We start from the raw sequence: 21,077 nt of genomic DNA, 5'->3' as shown, positions 1-21,077 counted from the left end.
TATAGATTTAATTAATTCCAAAACATATTTATATTTATGCCTATATAGATGTCAAAACAGGGTAATCCTATGAAAAAACGTGCAATTCTGCTCTGAACAAATTTGTGTCTCAACACTTAAGAGTGAAAAATTAATTTCCTATAATACAATAAAAAGATAACCACTTTTGGCTTTCTTAGTAAAGCTATTTTTTTTTTTTTTGACAGCACTGGCCAACAGTCCAAGAGCGCCTTCTGCTGTAGCTTTTTCCAATTTAAAAGACTCTATTTCCTTACCCATCTTCTCTTTTTGGTATTTAGCTTCTTCCTCTTTCACCCAGTCTTCAATTGAGTTGGCCACCAGCTCAAGATAGTTCCTGAAAAGCAGAATATCCTTCTATTTAACATAATATGGTTTTCACTAATATGATTTCAGATCAAACAAGACCACCTGGCTTCTCAGTGTTTTATACAAGTGTTATTCTATAATCTTTGAGACAAGACTTGTATTTGATAGGATTTCTCTCAGTTTTTACAGGAACTGGTACTTTTACCTCGTTGGTATTTGCTTAGTACATGTTACACTTGGAATTTAGGTTATCCTTTCTGCAAAGAAATTTAAGAAACTTGTCTGCCAAAGAACACCTGCTCCTAAAGAAAAGTCCAGGAAATCAGAAAACTTCAAGGCATTCAGTTCAAAAAGGTTCAGACTCATTCTCATCCTCACTGTTTTACCACTGAATAACATTTTCTTAGTTGCTCTTGATTGATGTTGATTTTTAGAATATGCTTAATTTGTTTGTTCAGAAACTGAAGTGTTATTGTATGTAATACAAGCTCTTCTCTATCGGTGCGACAAGAAAGGTGTTTGGAAATTGTCATCCAAATCCAGATAAGAGAATCAGTGTACCATAACCTGCTATGAAATAAGAATACTCACAAGTAACAATTAAGTTGAAGTGAGAACTGAATGACAAACTGATCCAGAGTTTGCTGCTGGCATCTGCAGTTGCACTGTCTCATCTTTCAAAAACATCTGAAATAACAGCTGAAGTAGCTCACTGTAAACAACTGCTTTCAGCAAAGGAGGAAGACTGGAAATCTTATATGCAACTGCCACTCAACCCCTCATTCAGAGTTTTATCACAATTCTTGAAAGTAAAATTCTTCAAGTGTGCAAAATTGAAAGGAGCTTTTGAAGAATGCATCAGATTCAGTTGTTGAATTTATTCAGCATTATATTTTGTATATACAAATTCAAGATGATTCAATTGTACTCAAAAACTCTGTGTGGAGTAGAGGCTTTTGGGTATGAACATGTAGACAACACAATCAATTCTTGACCTTGTGTCAGTTTTAAAGTTCATATTGCAGCGATGTGTCCAAGAGAATTAATTTGTAGGTCATTTGTAGAACACCGGCTGGAATACACAGTTCAGGTACAGCTTCAAGATATAAAAGTCTCTCCTAGTTTCTGCAATGTAGGTGGAATCTGCTTTGGGAAAGTTTTGAGAAACTGTTGATCATATATATTCTCAGTAGGAAGAGGGTTATTCTGTTCGTATCTGAAGAAAAGTGTACAAGCTATAAAAACCTATGGTGTTGAAAACAAAAGGCAAAACTAGTCTGGAACATAGAGTTGCCAGTACTGGAATAACTTGAAGATGAATATATGTTATAAATAAAAAAGAGACTATTCGTGAGGAAAATATTTTAGGCCAATGAAACAGTCATTCAAAGTCTAAAATACACATCCTATTAATATGTATTCTGATGTCACAACTGCCAATGTCTGACTCAGAAGCATTTCTTAGAAAGGATTATTCTTTTCCAGTAACTTGTGTAATGTGTTTACTATGAAACTATAAACAAATGTCATTAAGAATAACTTTGATCATAATAATGGTTTTGATAATGCCTGAATTCACTTGGCTTCCTGATAGAATGGCCACTCATTCTAACCAGAATTAAAATATTTTATATACACACTTATCATGGCAGGTACATGTGTCCATGCCTTTAGATGCCCTTACTCAGCGGCATTCATTAGATTTCACATACAGCTTCCTGCTGCCTACCCTTTAAACAGTATAATTTCTGAACTTTTGGATGTTCTACATGAACTACAGGATCTGATATCCATAAAGAGGAAGGAAGGTAACTGGGATCTCCAGGAGCAAAAGCTTCTGCAATGTCAGAAATTTAATTTCCTCTTTGCATGAGAATTTGCTCTAACAGGACTCACTGCAATCAAGATGAAATTATTCTGTGATTCTGTAACCAACTGATTAGCAGATAACAGATTTATATTCCAGACAGCAACTATGAAACAACCCTACAAAGATGGTCTGTAGTCTATAAGCTGTCACCATAAAGAAGTAACAAGTGAACACAGATAGAGAACTCTTACAAGAGAGATTGTCAAGCACTGTATCTATTGTGCATTTGTAACTCTTCTGTGATGAAAGTGTGATTTTTAAAGTTATACCAAAAATAAGAATGACAGTAATTTTAATAAAATAAAAATCAATAAATTGTTACTAAACTCACCAGGAGTCAGTTATTTTATACAAAGGTAGAAACAAGCAACAATACTCTTAATAAATAAGTAGAGTTTGTGCCTGTTTCTGGCAACTCAGCAGGATCTGGAAGCTAACTGCAGGCAATAGCCTGAAGCACTCCAGGTATTTAATGAGTGTCTTCCACAGAAGTGTTATGTTGCTTGGAAACATACACTAGCAAATATTTATTATACTTTGTCTGGAAATCTGAAATGATCTTTAGCAGTAAGGCTGAACAAGGTCTGAAAATGTGCTGATTATTTTGCAGAGTATAGGTAGGTATCAATGACACATAACAGAACCAAAAGAGGACCAATAGCTCTTCAAAAATTTTAAGTAGCATACATAGCAGTGATGTTGAATATGCCTAGGAAACAAGAGCAAAGCCAAACCATCTTGTTAGCGTTCATGCCATTTTCTTTAGGAACTGCTCGTTGCGTTGAAACAGAACCTGGTGAAATGTCACTAGACAAAGAAGGCATGCCCCAAGCAGAAGTTATCTCTCATGTCTAAGCCTTGTTTCCAGGAGTTGTGGAAAAGTAAGATGTAGAAAGCATACAGTTATTTCATCCTCAACCAAATTACAGTGCAGATAAGACGCACCATTTCTCCTTTCGATGCAAAATTAGCAGCTTTTCTTTTGCAGGTATCAAAAGCCTTTCCCATCTCTCAGTTGCTCTTGATTTATTTCAATGAATGCCCTTTCAAGGTGACCAGCCAATCTGTGGTTTTACAATCCCAGAGATGAACAGTGGTTGTTTCAAGGACAAATGCTTCCTGAGGAAGTCTGGTACCTCCCTCTGCTTCTACAGCACCAATATGCTGTTGGGATGAGGTGTGATTCAGCAAACACCAGGTGACACATTAGATGTTCTGGGTGTGTGACCTGCTCTCTGGTGTTTGTTCCAAAAGTGTATGGGTCTCCTATGGGTCTCATGTCACATGTGTCAACTCTGCCCAGAAAACTCAAATACTCCAGGCAGCTGAAGTGGCACCAACTGTCTATGTTTAGGAAACCTGAATGAGGCATTTAAAGTCCAGTGTCACAAAGAAGTGTAAGAAGGCTGGCAAAGTAAAGAGCTCTGGGTGCCAACAGACTTCTGTGTAACAGCCCTTGAGACCACTGACCCTATGCTTGGGTCTCTCTGAATGCAAGACTCAGCTGTACTTGAACATACCATCCTCACTTATCTTTTGGGGAAGATTTCAGTTGCTATATAAATGCAAAACCATTGACCAGACATTTGGTGGATCTGCCCAACAAAACTCAAAACAGCCAGCATTTTTTCCAAGGAACTTTGAAATTCTGCTGATAAATATCTTCTGGCTCTGGTCCTACTCACTGCTAATCACAACAGCCTGTTTTCAAATTTAAGTCCAAATGCTTGGAAAGTTGAGATGGACCTACACAGAGTTCCTTGACTGAGAGCAAAGATACAAAATACAATACAAAATACAGCTTCAGGAAGCCATATTTCCCCTATTTAGTATTCAAACCTATTAAAATATACATAGGTGTCAACAAAAGTTTACTGTAAAATTCCTGTAATCTGATAAATGAGGCACTACACTTAGAAAAGGATACCTGCAGACATATGGGAGGAGGTATTTTTATACTGGATAATTTGTTTGAAATTTTATTTGATAAATCTAATTAACCCATAGAGCACCAGAGTGACATAGTTAAAGATATCCCAGCTGTCTCTCCACAGCATTTTAACATTTTTACGTACCAGTACATGGACAGCTATTCTATTTTCAGTCAATTATTTGGAATAGTAGTTACATCTACATCATCATTTATATCACTTCTTCAGTGGAAAAATGTGTTCCAAAACAAATACCACTAACAAAAGAGCTAATAGTGGACATAACAACCACTTGCACACCTCTAATTGGTGAGCAGATATTGATAAGGAATTAAGAAGAATGTGTTATTCTGTGGAAAAAAAATCTAATATTAACAAAGGGATTTGAACTTTTCTCAAAAAAATATTTCCCACTAAATCACTCAATTTATGTATATTTAGTTGAAAAACCTGGTAAGTATATACTTAGACAGAATTACTTTTTTAATATTCTTCACCTGAAATGTCCCCACTACTATTTTTTTGATGTGGCACTCCTAATACGATTCTGTATGTATATGCACATTATTTACATTTTTATATTTGGTGATAAGGAGTGGCACTCTGCATTGTTCACACTCAGAAAAGTTCAACAGAATTCTTTTGATACAGCATTGTTTTTGATCTGCATGACTTTCTTTCTCATAAAAGTGTTATATAGCCATATCTTAATTTCAAAGATTTGCCCTAAGCCCACCCATGGAGGCTTTAATTGAAAATGACTGTGAACGAGACAGGGAAGATAAAATCCATTACCTAAATCCAACATTAGAGTGCAGAGCAATATTCCAAGTCTCCTGGCACAGACGATGTTCATTCATAGGATTGTGAAAAACCATTAGTAAAGAGTTATCTTGGGTATGATAAAAGGAATCAATACATCTATATTCTTGGGATGCTGCATGAAGAACCTGAAAAGGAAAGAAATAAAGGTACGTCCTCCCTGCAGAGGGTAGCATATGTGCAGAGGCTACACAGCATAGCTTTGAGCAACAAGTGCTCCAGAACACTCTCCTACAAGATGCACTCAAAGCATTTGGATTCCAGCAACCTGAATTGTTCAGGTAGGTGGGAACTGAAACTTCATTGCTATTCATGTTGAGAAGAGATACCAACTATGCTCCACCTCCTGACTGACCATGGATGAAAAAGTTCAGCTACATAAAACCCAAATAAATTAAAATATTCAACAAATACTTAAGTTAAAATAGTAAAATACTCAAATAAATAGTATATTGTAGCCCAAGTTTCGTGCCTGAGATGTTTCGGTTTTCTGAAATTCTTTTCCCAGGGAATTTTCTGTAAACAGGAGAGATGTTTTTGTAACTGTACTATGTTATTCATTCCTTTTCCTAGGAGGGACTTCTTCTTGATGTCCCTCTGGTCTGAACAATGTGAGTGAAGAGGTTTGCCTTTGTGTCACCAATCAAATTGGTCTGCGTAAAATAGAATATAAGGGAGACACATCCCAAAAATAAAAGAGTTATTTTCAGCCTTCTGAAGCTCAGAGTCTGTGTCGTTGTGGTGTAAAACGGCATCAGTACATAGAATCAGAATTATCATACACTGGACAAAACAAAAATGAATTTACTTTTTTTTTATCTCAGTTGAGTTTACTTGGTATTCAATTTGCTGTACCACGACCTGCAGATCTCTGAGATTTGCTGTGATCTACATTATTCCACTCTGTTCTGTACTGCCCCATCATTTTCAACGTTTATATTGCCTGCAGGTTGAAAATTATTTTATAGTCAGAGGTAGACGAAAGTCTTCTTTTAAACTATTATTTTTCAGAACTATGCAATTGAAGGTTCTAGAAGGATCTGTCCTGTGATCTTCCCAGAACTGAGGTGAAACTGATTAAGTTGGTAGATCCCAGGGTCCTCCTTTCTACCCTTTTTAAGGAAGTGTAAAATGTTTCTCTTTATCCAGTTACCTGGGAATTCACCTAACTGCCATGACTTTTCTTTCAAAATGTTATTTTTGGCTGTAATAAAATGCTATTTTTTATTACTTTTATTTTCCATTAGCATTTTTTTACTAGACTCACTAATTATTGATAGTTGAAGTAGTATTAGCTATTTATTCTGCATATGAAGGAATCCCCCATGCATTGAAATGCATTACCAGACTTCAAAATTGTCACACTAAAGTGGTGCAGCAAAAGTCCAGGCAGCACTTCCTTTACCCATGTATAGCATGTGTCAGGCTCAAACAAGAATTACAGCCCCCGAAGCTCAAGGCAGCAAAGGAGCTAAAAATCCACTCCTCCCAAGAAGATGCTTCCCAGTTCAAGCCAACTACACTTCAACATTTCATTCAGATTTGTCATTCTGTCTTTCTGCAGGATAAGTTTTAGTGTTTAGCTTGCAAGATTTCTATAAATGATGCTTCTAGCCCTCGAAGGGTGAAGTACTGTAACAACCAAATTTTCTATTTGCCCATAAAATATACACTGCATAGGCATTTGCAAAGTATATTTTCACATCCACTGCACTGAGTCCCAAAACTGCCACACAGGATCACCCCTAAGGGCAGGGTGGTTTTGTCTCCTCCACACTTCCAGCTAAGAGACTTGTTGTCAAATAGGACAGCTCCAGTTTGGCCAAACCAGGAAATAAAAACCCATTACAAACTAAATTTCACATGAAGAACTGAAAAGTAGCTAAAGCACAATGAGTTTTGGCAAAAATGAAAGATAAAACTGAATAAATTATCAAGTAGAAAAATACTCTGAACTCCACTACTGCTACTTTGTATAGTGTTCTGAGGAAGGACTGTATACATGAGATTGTCAGTTCACAGGTACCTGACGAAGAACATGTGGTTGAAAATGCTCTTCCAAACTCCAGTCTGTCAAGCAACGCCTCTGTGTCTTTTTTATTTCTTCTAAACTTGGTCCTAGGCCATAAGTTTCTTGACTCACCTTAAAATACAACAAACCAAAATAATGAATATCAACATTTCAGTGTCAGTATTAAATTGACTGTAGTCTTGTTGGATTAATAGGCAGCACCCCACATTGCATCACAGTTAACTGCATAATGATGCATATATGCAGACCCACATGGCACTGTTTAATAAAAAATACAATTACTCCCAAGCAGGTTTGGTTTTGGACTTTTTATGACAAAATCATCTAAATACTTTTATTATTAGCTTATATGTCTTTGAGTTCTGTAAGCAATTATGAGTATTCAAACATGTCCTATGATGTGATTTTAAAATTGCTACGTTTATTATGGGATGTATGGCAGACATGTGATTCTGAAGATGCCAAACTATACAGTTTACTCGTGTGACATAGTTTGACAATTTCTTTCAAACTTTCACATTTGTATCTGACCCCTGGTATTCAGCAAAACCAGCACAGAATTATCATTAACAACTTCATTGAAACCCATCACCATGGAATTCAAAGAAAGTGATTTCACAGTGGTTAGAAGTTATGTTAGTATTTGCCAAACATCACAAAATTAACATTTGCGTGCAGCATTGCAAAGGAATTCCCAGTAACGCAGCCTGGCATAGAGCAGTATCTTCTGTTGCCTCACGTAAAGCCTAGTTAACTCCATTTCTCACACTTGCCATGTCTGAATAAAGAAGATCCAATTCTACGTTCAAAAGAGGACCAACCAGACCATCTTCTTCATCTTCATCACTTGTTTCTGTATGCCCTGGAAATTGAGGTAGAATTTAGAGAATTTTTCCAGAAATTTCAGCCCTACTAAGGTTGGAGTAATGCAATTTCCTTAGTCTCCCTGATGAGACTGGCATCAAGTTGAAGCTTCCTTTTGTCACACTTGTCCTATAAATACACGATCAGCTCTGCTACGCTTCTTTACTAAGAGACCACTTTAAAATGCAGTGACAGGTGCCAGATAATAAAACTAAATTTTTTAAAAAAGGAAAAGGAAAAAATCTCACTCAAATCATCTTTTCTGACCCATTAAAAATACTCTCAGAAGTATCCTTCAGATTCATAAACAAAGAACCATTTTTCTTCATACTCTAAAAAGCAGTCCTTTGCACAGATGACATTAAAATAAAAGGCAAGATCAATTGTTTAGGTATTTTTAGACATTTTTTGACAAATGCAATTTTAATTAATTTGGTTTATACAGATCCATAAGCTACTGACAGAATATTACTTCTGAGAATCTGATCAGTCATTCCATTGTTGCAATGAGCACCTGATATGAACAGCATCACATGAGGACTTTAACTTCTATATTCTCTCAATTAAAAAAAAATTCCTTTTAATAGAATTCTTTATTCCCTAAGTTAAGGCAGAGGTCACTAATATTTGATCAAAATTCACACATACAAGAAAATGACTCTTTCTGGTGGAAAATACACCACAAAGTATTTGTTTGTAAGTGTCTTATAATCAGCTCAGCTTCCAGACATACATCTTTAGGCTCTGTTTCTATTGGAAATTATTCCTGTTTACTGACTGCCTTTAGAAGATTAAAGAAACCTGAAAGCAAACGTTTTATCTTCCTGGTCTTTGCTTTTGTGCTGCAGAAGTGCTGAAATGTTGTTATGCTTGTAACTGCAAAATTTAAGATTGTGATAATATAAAAGCAAAATAAACTAACACCCAAAAATGTTCCCAAGATTCAGAAGAAAAGCAGATAAGCAGGACTCATTTTTGTCTGCTCCAGCCTCCTAAGGAAAGGATCCCATCTAAGCGGCTTGCTTAGACATCTCTATTAGGAAAGCATGGACAACATCACAAAGTACTGCATCCAGCTCTGGGGTCCTCAGCACAGGGAACACATGGATCTGGTGAAGTGGGTCCAGAGTAGGCCCAGTGAAGGTGATTGGCGAGATGGAGAACCTTTCCCGTGAAGACAGGCTCTGAGAGTTCAGCCTGGGGAAGAGAAGGCTTGGGGGAGCTCTTCTTACTGTGGCTAAGGAAGAGACTTCCTAGTAGGACCTGTAGTCATAGGATAAGGGGTAATAGTTTTAAAGGAAAGGAGGATAGATTCAAACTAGGTATATGAAGAATTTTTTATCATAAGGGTGGTGAAACTCTGGAACAGATATCCCAGAAAGGTGGTGGATGCTCCCTCCCTGGAAGCACTGGAGGTCAGACTGGACTCTGAGAAACCTGATCTAGTTGAAAATGTCTCTGCTTATTGCAGGGGTGTCAGAACAGATGACTTTTAGAAGTCCCTGCCAACCGAAACAATGATTCTATGATTTTGTGATCATGAACCTAAAGGTATAATTGCTTAAACTGACCTAATTTCTACTTTTCTTGTGTCCTGAAAAAATAATCACTTGTTTTTAAGTTGCTTTTTTGGCCACCACATCTTTAATCAGGCCAACAACTTTTCCTTATGTTAGAATCTGCAGGAGAAAATGTAGAACTTCAGAAAACTCATTCTGCATCATCTATAATTGTTAAAGCTGTAGTACAAAATAGCTTTTGTCTTTATTCTAGTATTCCTACACAGTAATTCAATGTACAGGCTATATAATCCTTGAAAATTTGTTGACCTGTACAAGGAAGAAAAATCACATCCCTGCAATAGCAAATGATATGGTAAGACAAATAGTGGGTTCAAATTCTTCACAAGTAACGTAAACAGAAAGCTTTTTACCAGAGCCTCTTGGAGATTTCCCATTAAACTTCTTTTCCATAAGGAAGAGTTGTCTCAGCTGTCTTGCAAACATGGCTGGATTATCCCAAGGGATATCAGACACTTCAGAATCACCTCCAACCCTATATCCAGAGCTCTCCAGGAAACCAGAGTCACTCAGCCCAGTCAGCTTCAGGCTTTCAAAAGTAAATACTCTGAAGGCTCTTTCTACTTCAGCCCAACTCAGAAGTTCTAAAAAAGAATTATAATCATTAACTGAAAACGTCCTTACAGCTCAGCAGAAAATAAATACAAGACTATTTAAGTGTATTGTTCTTGGCAACTCTGCAAAAGCCAACAGCAATTTCCTTAATGGTACTGGATCAACTTATGTGGGCTACATTTTACACTGCATTCGAAGCTGAATGCTTCCAAATTGCAAAATGATATGCCTATGTATTAATCCATCTTAAATGAAGTGGTTCCTGCACCTGAATACCTCCTGGCTCATTAACTTTATAGAAATGATGTTGATTTTAAAATACTGAGTAGACTTTATCAGGCCAGTTAGCAACTAGCTATTTTCAGTTCATAAAATGTTTCCATTATCTGTAACTTCTCAAAAAAGTATTATTTTTTTTCCTCAGACAGACAGAATTTTACACATAATTTAAAGAGAAGTATGCAAGGTGCAAAGGCAATAATAAATCCTATTTATGCTTGTATGTGTCCATGTCCATGTAACAATGATAATCACGCAAAGGACTGAAGTTTAAGACAGGTAGTGTAATGCTCAGATCACATAAAGAATATCTTCACTTTGAAGTGTTTTCTCTTTAGGGTGGTTAAGCACTTAAGCATGTTGTACATCTTGAGAATGTTGGACCTCTCATCTTCTGTTCAAATTAATCATCTCCTTTGATAAAAGCAAAGGGTTTGCTAGTTAAATTACAGTTAAATTACCAGTTAGGAGAGTTTGGCAGTACAGTACAGCCCAGTGAGGATCAACAAATTCAACACCCATCAGCTGGAAGACTACAGCAACAGTGAATACTTTAACAGCTCACTGTCCAAAATGAACATACCAACAACTAGAAAAAACACAGCGAAACGTAAATTAATCCAACACAGGGAATTCAGGATGAAAGAGCTGGGAAAGTACCTTCAGATCCTGTGCCTTACATGATGACATGAATGTAACTAAAGGGATTTGGAAGTTTATATTTCTTAATAACCTAGAGCAGACTTTTGATACTGACTAAGGGTATTTATGTAGTCTTTGGGATTGTTTCCCAGTGTATGTCATGGTGGCAAGCACACTGCAAGAAAAGGTAACTGCAGAAGTGATTATGGTTGGAGAAGTGAATATATTCTTGGTTTGGTAAAGGGACTGTTATAAAGTAGTTTCATTATTAACACCAACAGCTTACACAGAATACATTCTGAAAGCTGTGTATTGTTCCATAAAAATTGTCTACTTAAGATATAAAAGTTCTTTACCTCCAAAAGTGAGTTGCTAAATAAACACAGTATACATCAGTGTCTCTCAAAATGCATTCTACATTCTAGGACCATAATTGCCATTTTTACAGCTGTTTTTTTCCTCAGAATAAGTAAGTGTTTATATGTTTACAAATATAAATAAATAAATTAGTTCCAAGATACTTCCAGCTCTTAGTTATGCAATATTTAACACTCATACAGTCATTCCCATTAACCATGAAACTGAGGTCTGAAGTTAGGGTTAACTTGTAAGTAGGCTATAATTCTGTATAAGCAAGAATGTGAAAATGTGAAATTCTGCAAAGGTTTTTTCGGCAGCTTAAAAATCTTGCCTCAAAATTCCTGCTATTTAAGAGGATCATCAACCAGAAGTAAAAAGAATGGAAATTACATCAATGAAAATCATTTTACCAGTAGTAAAATAATGCATGAGCTCATGAACTCTGGCCAAGCGTTTAGTGTTGTTTTCAGTTGAAGAAGAGGTGAAATGGATAAGTTCTGTAAGAGGCAGTTTATCCATCATTTCACGCTCAATCTTTTCTGGATTGAAGTTCTTCTGGACCTGGAACAAAAATCAAAGTACCAGAGTTAAAGTAAACTTTCACACTATTGACTTTCCAAGAATCATGTTTGAATAAAGAAGTCTTTCTACAGCAGAAGACATTAGCATGTTCTTAAGTCAGTTGGACATAAACTTAAATTTGAACATGTGCCCACTGTGTGGTTTTGAATCACGGTGTCAGATACTGTAGGCAGAAAAACATTAGACACATAAGAGAATCACTGACAGCATAATAACAGACATTTGTTAGAAGTTATTTGCCTGTGCTAGCTAGACTTAAAAATACAGAGATATGTACTGATCTATTCAGACTGGTAGCAGGTACCTTCCATGTACCTTTCAGCTGCTCTGTGCTACTTTTCATAGTAATGAAATCCATAAATTTATTGATCAGTCTACGAGGAGAGGCATCCCTCTATAGCCAAGGATTTATTTTTTCAGATGTAGTGGTATCTTTCAGTTTCACTTTTCTTAGTATTACACATTTACATTACCTTTTTCTTCAATTGCATATTCAAAATGTTTGTCCTCTACTCTTTCCTCAAACATTGGGCTATATCTTGAATTTTCTCTTCAGCAAGTATATAAAATACATAAAGTGTATGTCTGCTAAGAGCATCTCTTATGTTGATTACTCAATCCTTCCTTCTGCTTGAATACATCCAATGTGCCAAACTTGAGTTGTTTCTGAATAGTTTTAATCAATGGTTGTCAATGTATTCCCCAGATAATTTGTAATCCATGAAGCCAGGCAGACACACCTTAGCTATGAAATCTAGAACTGTATTATCCCTTGTATTATCCTCGGTTAATTTTTAAGGTTTCATGGTAAAACTGCACACTGCCTTTGAAAAAATTCAAGACATTCACAGTGGTTTTTTGATTCAGAAAGTCGGGGAGCTCTTACTTTGCAGTAATCCCAAACTATGCAGTCTCTGAATCTTTTTGCCTTAGAATTTGGCATTATCTTGGTTACACACTATGCTGCAACTATTTAGCCAACCTGAATACATTTCTTGTGTTCATTAATAACTGCTATGTATTTTATTCTTCTCCTCAACATTTTAGTATTCAGTCTAGTCTCCATGCTAAATCACCATTAACAAGTTAGCAACTCCTTTTCCACAGTATCATCAGTGTTTAACAGCAAATCAACAGTTCTGTAATATCTCTCATCTATGCCAAAGGATAAACATTCTCATGAATAATGCAAATAGATCACTGAAATCAGTATGTTTGTGCTCCATGTTTGTGAGGTGTCCTCCGTCAATAACTCACTGCGTCTTTAGTAAACTAAACGCATGTTGGTGGGTCCACCTCAGAAGAAAAAAGATCTAGGATATGCTGTCCTGTTTTGTAAAAACACCACTCCTCCCCTTGCAGTGCACTGAGCATTCATGGCCTGTGAACTTTGGAAATATTTACATATAAATAGGTTGAACTGTACCTTCAGCAGGTGCAACCGCTGAGCCAGAGCATCATGGTAGTTAAATAAGAGAGGGTACCGGGGGGTGACAGTCTCTTGTTCAATGTATTTAAGAGAAAAGTAGTCATACAGATTCTGTTCAAAAAGAAAAGAAAAAGGTATTAAACCCCAAAAATGAGATTTGTCATTTTAGGAAATGAATGAAAGACAACACAAACCTTTTTTTCCTGCATAGGAAGTGAAAGAGAAGGAAGGACAGAGATTAGATGATCTGCAATGGCACGATGCAGCCCATCTGCCTGAGGCTCTGATGCCACCAGACTTGGTGGTGTAAGGTCCTCTTCACTTGCAATAACCTGTCAAATATAGTGTATGTTAGCTTCTATCACAGTATGACTGCTACTTAACTTCACCAGAAATACCAAGCAAATCCCGCTATAAACTAAGCACACAACCATAAATTCTGTCAGTGAAGAAAAGCCTAATTTTTTCTACAAGCAGTAAAAGTACAATTTTACAAGTTAGTTTCTGCATAAAACAAAGATTATGGAAAACAGAATTAAATGTTTTTCTTATTGGTTACTTTTGAAAGGATGAGAATAAAAATATTTCTAACTTGAAATGTTAAGAATTGTTAAGGAACGCAGGTAATTAAAAACTGATTGTCAGTTAGGTGTTGAACTTTGAGTATTGTTACCTGAGTTTATTTTCAGACTAAGTTACACAAAGTAAAAACCCCAATATTATGCTGAAACTTTACTCCTAAAAGAAGGAGGATTTCCAAATCATGTTGTGTGCCTCTTCTAAATCATAGATTGTACCTGAACTCAACAGAAGTCAGATTTGTCTAGTACTACCATTGATGCTCTTATGTTAGGCTTGAACTAAGACCTTTGAACTGAGTAAGTCAGCAAAAGTACAGTACCAATAACATTGCTGTAGGACATGAAAACTTGTTATTGACTTAGATAAGAAATTGCACCTTTCTCCTCATTTGATAATATCTGTAGTCTTCAAAAATTAATTATGGAATAAAACTATATATATATATATATATATACAGGCTAAGTGCACAATATGAAAGAAAATCAAAGTTTGGAGTTTTGACTCCTTTGTATTGAAGCTCCTTGTTCATGCCTCAATGCACAGTCTCATATTTTAGATTGAAACAGATGGATTTATTGATCTTTGACAATTAGTTATATTACGTCTAGGCCAATATAGCCACAGAAATTAAAAAGAGAACATTCTCACCTGTTCCAACATGCAGCTCAGTATTAAGGGTACAGAAAAGTACTCCTCAGGAATTTGACTGAGCAAGTCATTATAATACCTCATGTCCACTGGAAGAAACAGAATAGAAGTTTCTTCATCTGCTATATTAAGAGATAAAGCATTAAGATATGTTTGTTCAGAAATCCCAATCTATATTCCAAGTCAGTTCTGCAAGTTTGCAGATAATACAAAACTTAGAGGAGCTGTTGACTCTTCCAAAGGCAGGGAGGCCCTGCAGAGAGACCTTGACAAATTAGAGGGCTGGGCAATTATCAACCTTATGAACCTTAAAAAGCAGAAGTGTTGGATTCTGTGCCTGGGATGAGGCAACCATGGGTGTACAGACAGACTGGGGAATAAGATGCTGGAGAGCAGCACCACAGAAGGGGACCCAGAGGTCCTGTTTGGTGGGAAACTGAATATGAGCCAGCCATGCCCTGACAGCCAGGAGGGCCAAGTGTGTCCTGGAGATGTATCAGGCCCAGCATCGCCAGCCAGGCAAGGGCAAGGATCGTCCTGCTCTGCTCTGCACAGGGGCAGCTTCACCTCGAGTCAGGGGAATTTTAGTTTGGCTATTAGAGAAATTTTCACCCAGAGGGTGGTTGGGCTGGAAGAGGCTCCCCAGAAAAGTGGTCACAGTATCAAGCCTGACAGTTCAAGAACTTTGAAAATGGTTTTGGGCACATGGTGTGATGTCCTATACAGGGCTAAGTTGGACTCTTGTGGGTCCCTTCCAACTCAGAATATTATGTGAACCTTCAGACAATATTTATAAAAAAGAGTCTAACAAAGTTAGAGATTGAACAAAATTATTGAGATATTTTAAATCTGACTGTGACTAGGAACAGATAGAAAACATGATTTTCTAAAGAACCTGGTTATCACCACTTAGACACTTGCACAATGCATTCACCAGGATACAAAACATCTTCAGCTCACTGCACAAATCATTTTGAGGACTTGTGCTATCAGATGAATGAATGGTTTGACAGAGTGAACAACTACAGATGGATGTTTTAATCCTTTAAACATACTCCTTGGCAAAACTACTGTTGGTAGAATTTCTTCTGGTTTCCTTTTTTTCTTTGTAGGTGTCATGCATGGTGCTGGTGTTGGTTGTTCCTAAGAGAAAAAAGTTAACATAAAAAAATTAGAAACCATAAAACAAATGAGTATTTCACAAATGGGTGGGAGAACTTAATTTCATTTAGCTTTGGTTACTTACCCTAGACTACATGCGAGATTTTACATAGAAAAAGATATTAAGAACATAGTGTATGTTCTAATAAGCTACTTTCTTCTGCCCACTTAGGCTTTTGCCTACTATAAATGAAATAAAGAAATTGATCTTGCATAGAACTAATAATCTTTTCCTTTTTTTGACAGTTCACAGATCTGCAATATTGCATAGTAGTTCTGTGCAGGCTTATTGATTTTTCAGACAAAAGAATGTATCATCAGATACTATTTAAGAAATTTTTTACACCTGTGATACTTTATGCCTGTAGGATCCTTCCAATTTCCTTTTTCTGTTTCCCCAATGCTCAGCTATCTCTTTCCCCATTTTGGGGGGTGGGGGGGTAAAATGCTGAAGACAAAAATAAAAATTTCATTCACTGAAAATTACTCAGAGTGCGATGCTTCAAGGTGAATTTTTGAGTCAAAAATTAAAGACAGGCAATTCTACCCCATAATTAGTTATTCTCAACAAGAAGAGAAGGGTCTTGCCTCAGCTTCAGACGGTTCTGTTGATGTGCTGTCTGGTAACATAGACACATCAAAAAACTTGGTGTTTTCCAAGTAGTTGCAATGCTGTCTTCTCCAGTCCAGGCAGTCATACATCAAACAAGCAACGTGTTCAAACAGCACAGTGCCAAATGCAAGCTATGAGAGAAAATCAGATACAAAGGATGAAGTGTGCATATAAAAGCATCATGTAACCTAGTGGCAGGAGTCAGTAGCTCTTTAACCAGCACATCTACATCTGTATAGAAATTTTCCAAAAGACTGTTCTCTCCAGCAATTCAGTATGTTTTATAGAATTATTCTAAAATCTCCTTCATTTTATTTGCCTCTAACACTGCCACAGCACCATAGGGACTGTATATTGCCTAAGTGATTTAGTTGTTATCAAGTCTAACTTGTCTTAACCGTAACTGTTCAAGGTCTCCTGTCTTGCAGATGGAACTTACGGGTTTTTTTTTGTATGGGAAGGAATGGAAGAGGAAAATTAAAGTATTTTGTAATGTGTTTATTTTTTTACTAGTATCAACCTACAGCATTCATGCAAGCTCAATCATGTCCCTGCCCTAGAAGGATAAAAAAAAAACCCCAACCAAGTAATTAATATAATCTCATATTATATTCTTTCTTTCTGTTGCCCTTTGAAAACAAAGAAAGCCTCAAGAATGGCATTCTGAGCTCTACAGTTGTTAGTGAAGGAATGTCAGCATACTGCCCAAGTGTCCAAAGGGAGAGGGCTGTATCTGCAAAAGTCTGAAACAAGGGAAGAGTCATGGTTCTTGAGGTCATGTACTGTGGTTTTCACCAAAGCCTGGGAGGAATAAAAAGAATAGCAGCTGCTATTTTAAATATTAAATGTTTTAGTACAAATACCAAAACCCTGTTGGAGACAACATGAAACACTCAAGTTTCAGCAGCTTTAATGGATGTATTCTTCCCCTGTACATCCTGGACTTTGTGGAAAGGATGGAATTATTTCAACTTGTAGACAATTTCTGTAAAAAGCCCTTTTCTGAGTGATTCTTTCACTTCCATGAAAGTAGGGCAAGTCTCCTGTACTAAGAAGTTTGCCTCTTAGAGGTGGCTAACAACATTGAATGTCTAAATTTTAAGTTTCCTAAAATAAAACACAGCGAAGAAGTACAACTGACATTAGATACTAAGAAAAATTACAAACCCTTAAGAAGTATTGAGAATCTGCTTTCATCAACTCAGTGCCTCTTTATGACACTGGGAAACAGGTAATCCCAAATCACTGATAATTTATGGAATACTTGTATCCATTTTCATAATATTTAAAGACTAGAAGAGATACTTGGGAAAGAAATTCTATTAACGAAAACAGAATGTTCTTTAATATACTTGCACCTTTGTTTTCCCAATTCAGTATTTCTGAAGAATGGGTTAGTTTAACACCTTTTCATCCATATATTTCTTAAGGTATCACTAAAGCCCATTAAAGTTCTATATGAAATATTGGAGTGTTTTCAATGCACAGTCTTTAAAACAAAACAAGATATTTTACAAGGTCATAAGTAACAAAACCCAGTGCTACTCAATGGGATCCAAGCAAAGTTTAGTATAATTACAATTTTGTAATTCAATTTGCCCGGTCTCTCCTCCGGACAAAGATGCTTATCAAAAATTTTTCAAGTCTAACCATTAATGATTCTTGAACAAAGAAAATATTTTTGAATATATTTTCCTTTCTAAAGATCTCAAATCTGAGAGCAGAGCCTACTTGTAGTATGCAATATTCTGTCATTTTTATATTAATATCGTTTCGTCCCAAGAATTTTCCTCCTGTGTATCTTGCACTTCAGAGATGCAGCAAGCTTGGACTCAGAGATTCTCCAGCAAGTCCACAAGAACAGACTTACTCTATCTGCCTATGATTTTAGAATTTATATGATCCCCACTTGTTTCTTAAAAAACTTACAAATTTTCTTACTTCTGTAGGGCTCATGAAATTATAACTCCAATCTGTTGAAATCTGATTCAGTAAGAGATGTTTTTTCCTTTATTTCAGCTATAATATAGGTGCTTGCAGGATATTCAAAAGTAGAAACAGTCCATTGCAACATGTGATTATGGAGAAGATAAAAACTGTTTTCCCAAAATAGGCTAGGCACAGTAAGATTATATAAAGAGTATAATGATAAGCAGTATTATAAGTAGCAAGCCTACACGATTCCACAATTAAGGCATTTTCAGTGAATGCTTTGGAAACCACTGTGAGATGTTTGTATACAGAATCTACTGTACTATAAATAAGGGTTAGAAGAATGTCCTTTAACCCTAATAATGCAGACTACAAATACAGTAGGTTAAACTATAGCATGTTGCTTTGCCTTATTTTGCTTTAGAAGTTTGTATTTTTTTTACTGCTGACACTGTAGATCGAAAAATTTTACCTTACTATACTTGAGAATCTAGCATGGAAAAAATTTCTCATGACTCACTTTCTCCTTTGGTGCCTGGTAATAGTCCTGACTCAGCAGGCTATAATGAATAATAAGTTAGAGCCATGCTTTGGACATAAAGAAGGAGTACTGAGTATGATAAAGCAATATCATATATCAAAAAGTATTCTTGCATTCAGCCAATTTTTTCTCATGTGACTATTCTGAGGTGCAGTAAGTAGCCCTGATGTTATGAGGATAAAAATATAACTTCTGTGTTATTTCATGCACACATATGACTCTCGAAAGAGATGCAAACTGGGTCTATAAAGACACTGAATAAATTTAAAACAATTTTACAACTCTTCTGCTGTGGCTACAATATTAAGAAACTCCAAATCAGGCATTTTTATTCAAAGGAGTCCTTGTAAACAAATACTGAACAAAATTGTAGGATACATAGGAAATATTTTTTGTTTAAGATTACAAATGTACTAACAACTGTGGTTCTGTTTCAGAGAAGACTTGAGATTAAATTCCTAAAGTGTTCTTAAAAATTACAAGCCTGAAAGCATGCCATGCACTGTAAAAACAGAATGTACTGACCAGCTTTTCGCTGTCTGACCAATCAGGGGGAAAATCACTTTCCTTAACTAGGTAATGAAACCTGGCAACATCAAAGAGACTTGATCCATGCTTTCCACTGTTCAGAACTGGCTCCAGAAATTTCCAAAATGTTTCCAGGTCTTTCTTTGCTTCATCTTCCTTTCTTTTTTCTGTTGCTACATCTAAAATATATAAGTATTTGACAAATCATGGTACAATGTCTCCCTTCAACATAAGGCACAAATCATATATCAGTATTCTCTAGGTATTGTTAAAATATTTCTGTCTTCAGAGTCTCAGCAAATATCTGACACCCAACTTCGGGATTAAAATATACCCCCACTTATATCTTGCCATCATGTTCTATTCCAAGTACAGTCATTGATCCTGAAAGAGACCTGTGGGGGTCACCTGGTAAAACTCCTCTGCTCAAGCAGGGTCACCAAGAGCAGACTGCCCAGGACCATGTCCAGATGGCTTTTGAGTACCTCCAAGAATGAAGACTTCGTGACATCTCTGGGCAATCTGTGACAGCATTCAGTCACCCTCACAGTAAACAAGTGTTTCTTTGTCTTCAGGTAATACCCCATGTTTCGGTTTTGCCATTGCCTCTTGTCCTGTCACTGAACACCACTGAAAAGAGCCTGGCTTCCTTTTCTTTGCACATTCCTTTCAGGCATTTATACACATTGATGAGTTCCCTCCAGGCTCTTTCTTCTCCAGGGTGAACATTCCCAGGTCTTTTAGCCTCTCTTCATATGAGAGATGCCCCAGTCCTTTGAACATACTTGAGGTCATTTGATGGACTCTCTCTGGTAGCTCCATATCTCTTCTGTACTGAGGAGTCCAGAACTGGACACAGAACTCCAAGTATGGCCTCATCAGTGCTGAGTACAAAAGAAAGTTCAAATCCCTTTACCTGATGCAGCTTTGGATACCATTAGCCTTGTTTGCTAAGGCACAGTGCTGGCTCATGTGCCACCAGCCCCTAAATCCTTCTGTGCAGAGCTACTTCCAGCCAGTCAGCCCCCACCATGAACTGGTGCAGGACTTTGCCCTTGCTGAACTTTATGAGGTCCCTGCCAGACCATTTCTCCATCCTGTTGAGGTCCCTCTGAAAAACAGCACAATTCTGTGGTGTTTCAGCCATTCCTCCCAGTTCTGTATAAGACTACTTGCTGAGGGAACTATCCTGATCACTGACGAAGATGTTCAGCTGAACTCATACCACCAACCCCCTCTGATACCCTCTAAGCCAGGATATTCAGCCAGTTTTCAATCCAACTCAGTGTTTGCTTATCCAGCTTCTTTATGAGAAGACATAAGGTCTTACTGAGCTAGGGCAGACAATATTCACTGCTCCCTCCTCCTCTAGCAAGACAGTAATTTTGCCATAAAAGGTTATCAGGTTGGTTAAGAATGACTTCCATTGGCAAATCCATGCCAAATAACCAACTCCTTGTCCTTCGCATGTCTGGAAATGTTTCCAGGATTAGCTGTTCTACCATCTCCCCAGAGACTGAGAAGAGTCTGAGTGGCCTTTAAATTCCTGAGTCATTCCTGCCATTTCTGAAGATAGGAGTGATGCTTTCCTCCAGTCTTCAGGCATGTTTTCCAATTCCTGTGTTTTTTTTCAAAAGTAATTGACAGTGCCCTAGCAGTGACATCACAGCCAGCCCCTGAATGAATGAGTATGCCTGAGTGAATCCCACCAGGTCCCATGGACTTATGTGTGTCCAGTTTGTTTAAGTAATCCCTAACCTGGTCCTTTTTCACCAAGAGGCTTTCTCCAAACTTTCACC

At 36.9% G+C, this 21,077-nt stretch overlaps 1 protein-coding gene across 1 annotated transcript in view; it reads right to left on the bottom strand.

Annotated features, from left to right (window-relative positions):
• The window catches only part of SPAG17 (sperm associated antigen 17), a 90,448-nt gene that overhangs the window by 41,543 nt on the left and 27,828 nt on the right, over positions 1–21,077 (bottom strand). The window contains exons 7-18 of the mRNA XM_066175525.1: positions 19,276–19,457; positions 16,253–16,408; positions 15,559–15,646; positions 14,504–14,592; positions 13,468–13,605; positions 13,271–13,384; positions 11,673–11,823; positions 9,780–10,010; positions 7,756–7,844; positions 6,977–7,093; positions 4,924–5,078; positions 276–355 (exon numbers count right to left, since the gene is read on the bottom strand). Of these exons, the coding sequence (XP_066031622.1) occupies positions 276–355; positions 4,924–5,078; positions 6,977–7,093; positions 7,756–7,844; positions 9,780–10,010; positions 11,673–11,823; positions 13,271–13,384; positions 13,468–13,605; positions 14,504–14,592; positions 15,559–15,646; positions 16,253–16,408; positions 19,276–19,457 (1,590 nt within the window). The remainder of the gene's footprint in view (positions 1–275; positions 356–4,923; positions 5,079–6,976; positions 7,094–7,755; positions 7,845–9,779; positions 10,011–11,672; positions 11,824–13,270; positions 13,385–13,467; positions 13,606–14,503; positions 14,593–15,558; positions 15,647–16,252; positions 16,409–19,275; positions 19,458–21,077) is intronic.

The sequence above is a fragment of the Chamaea fasciata genome, unplaced genomic scaffold (assembly GCF_029207755.1).
Source record: "Chamaea fasciata isolate MVZ Bird 193981 ecotype frontalis unplaced genomic scaffold, bChaFas1.0.hap1 SCAF_2, whole genome shotgun sequence".
NCBI lineage: Eukaryota > Metazoa > Chordata > Aves > Passeriformes > Sylviidae > Chamaea > Chamaea fasciata.
Note: the sequence above shows the minus strand (reverse complement) of the source record. Positions and strands in the feature narration are given on the sequence as shown.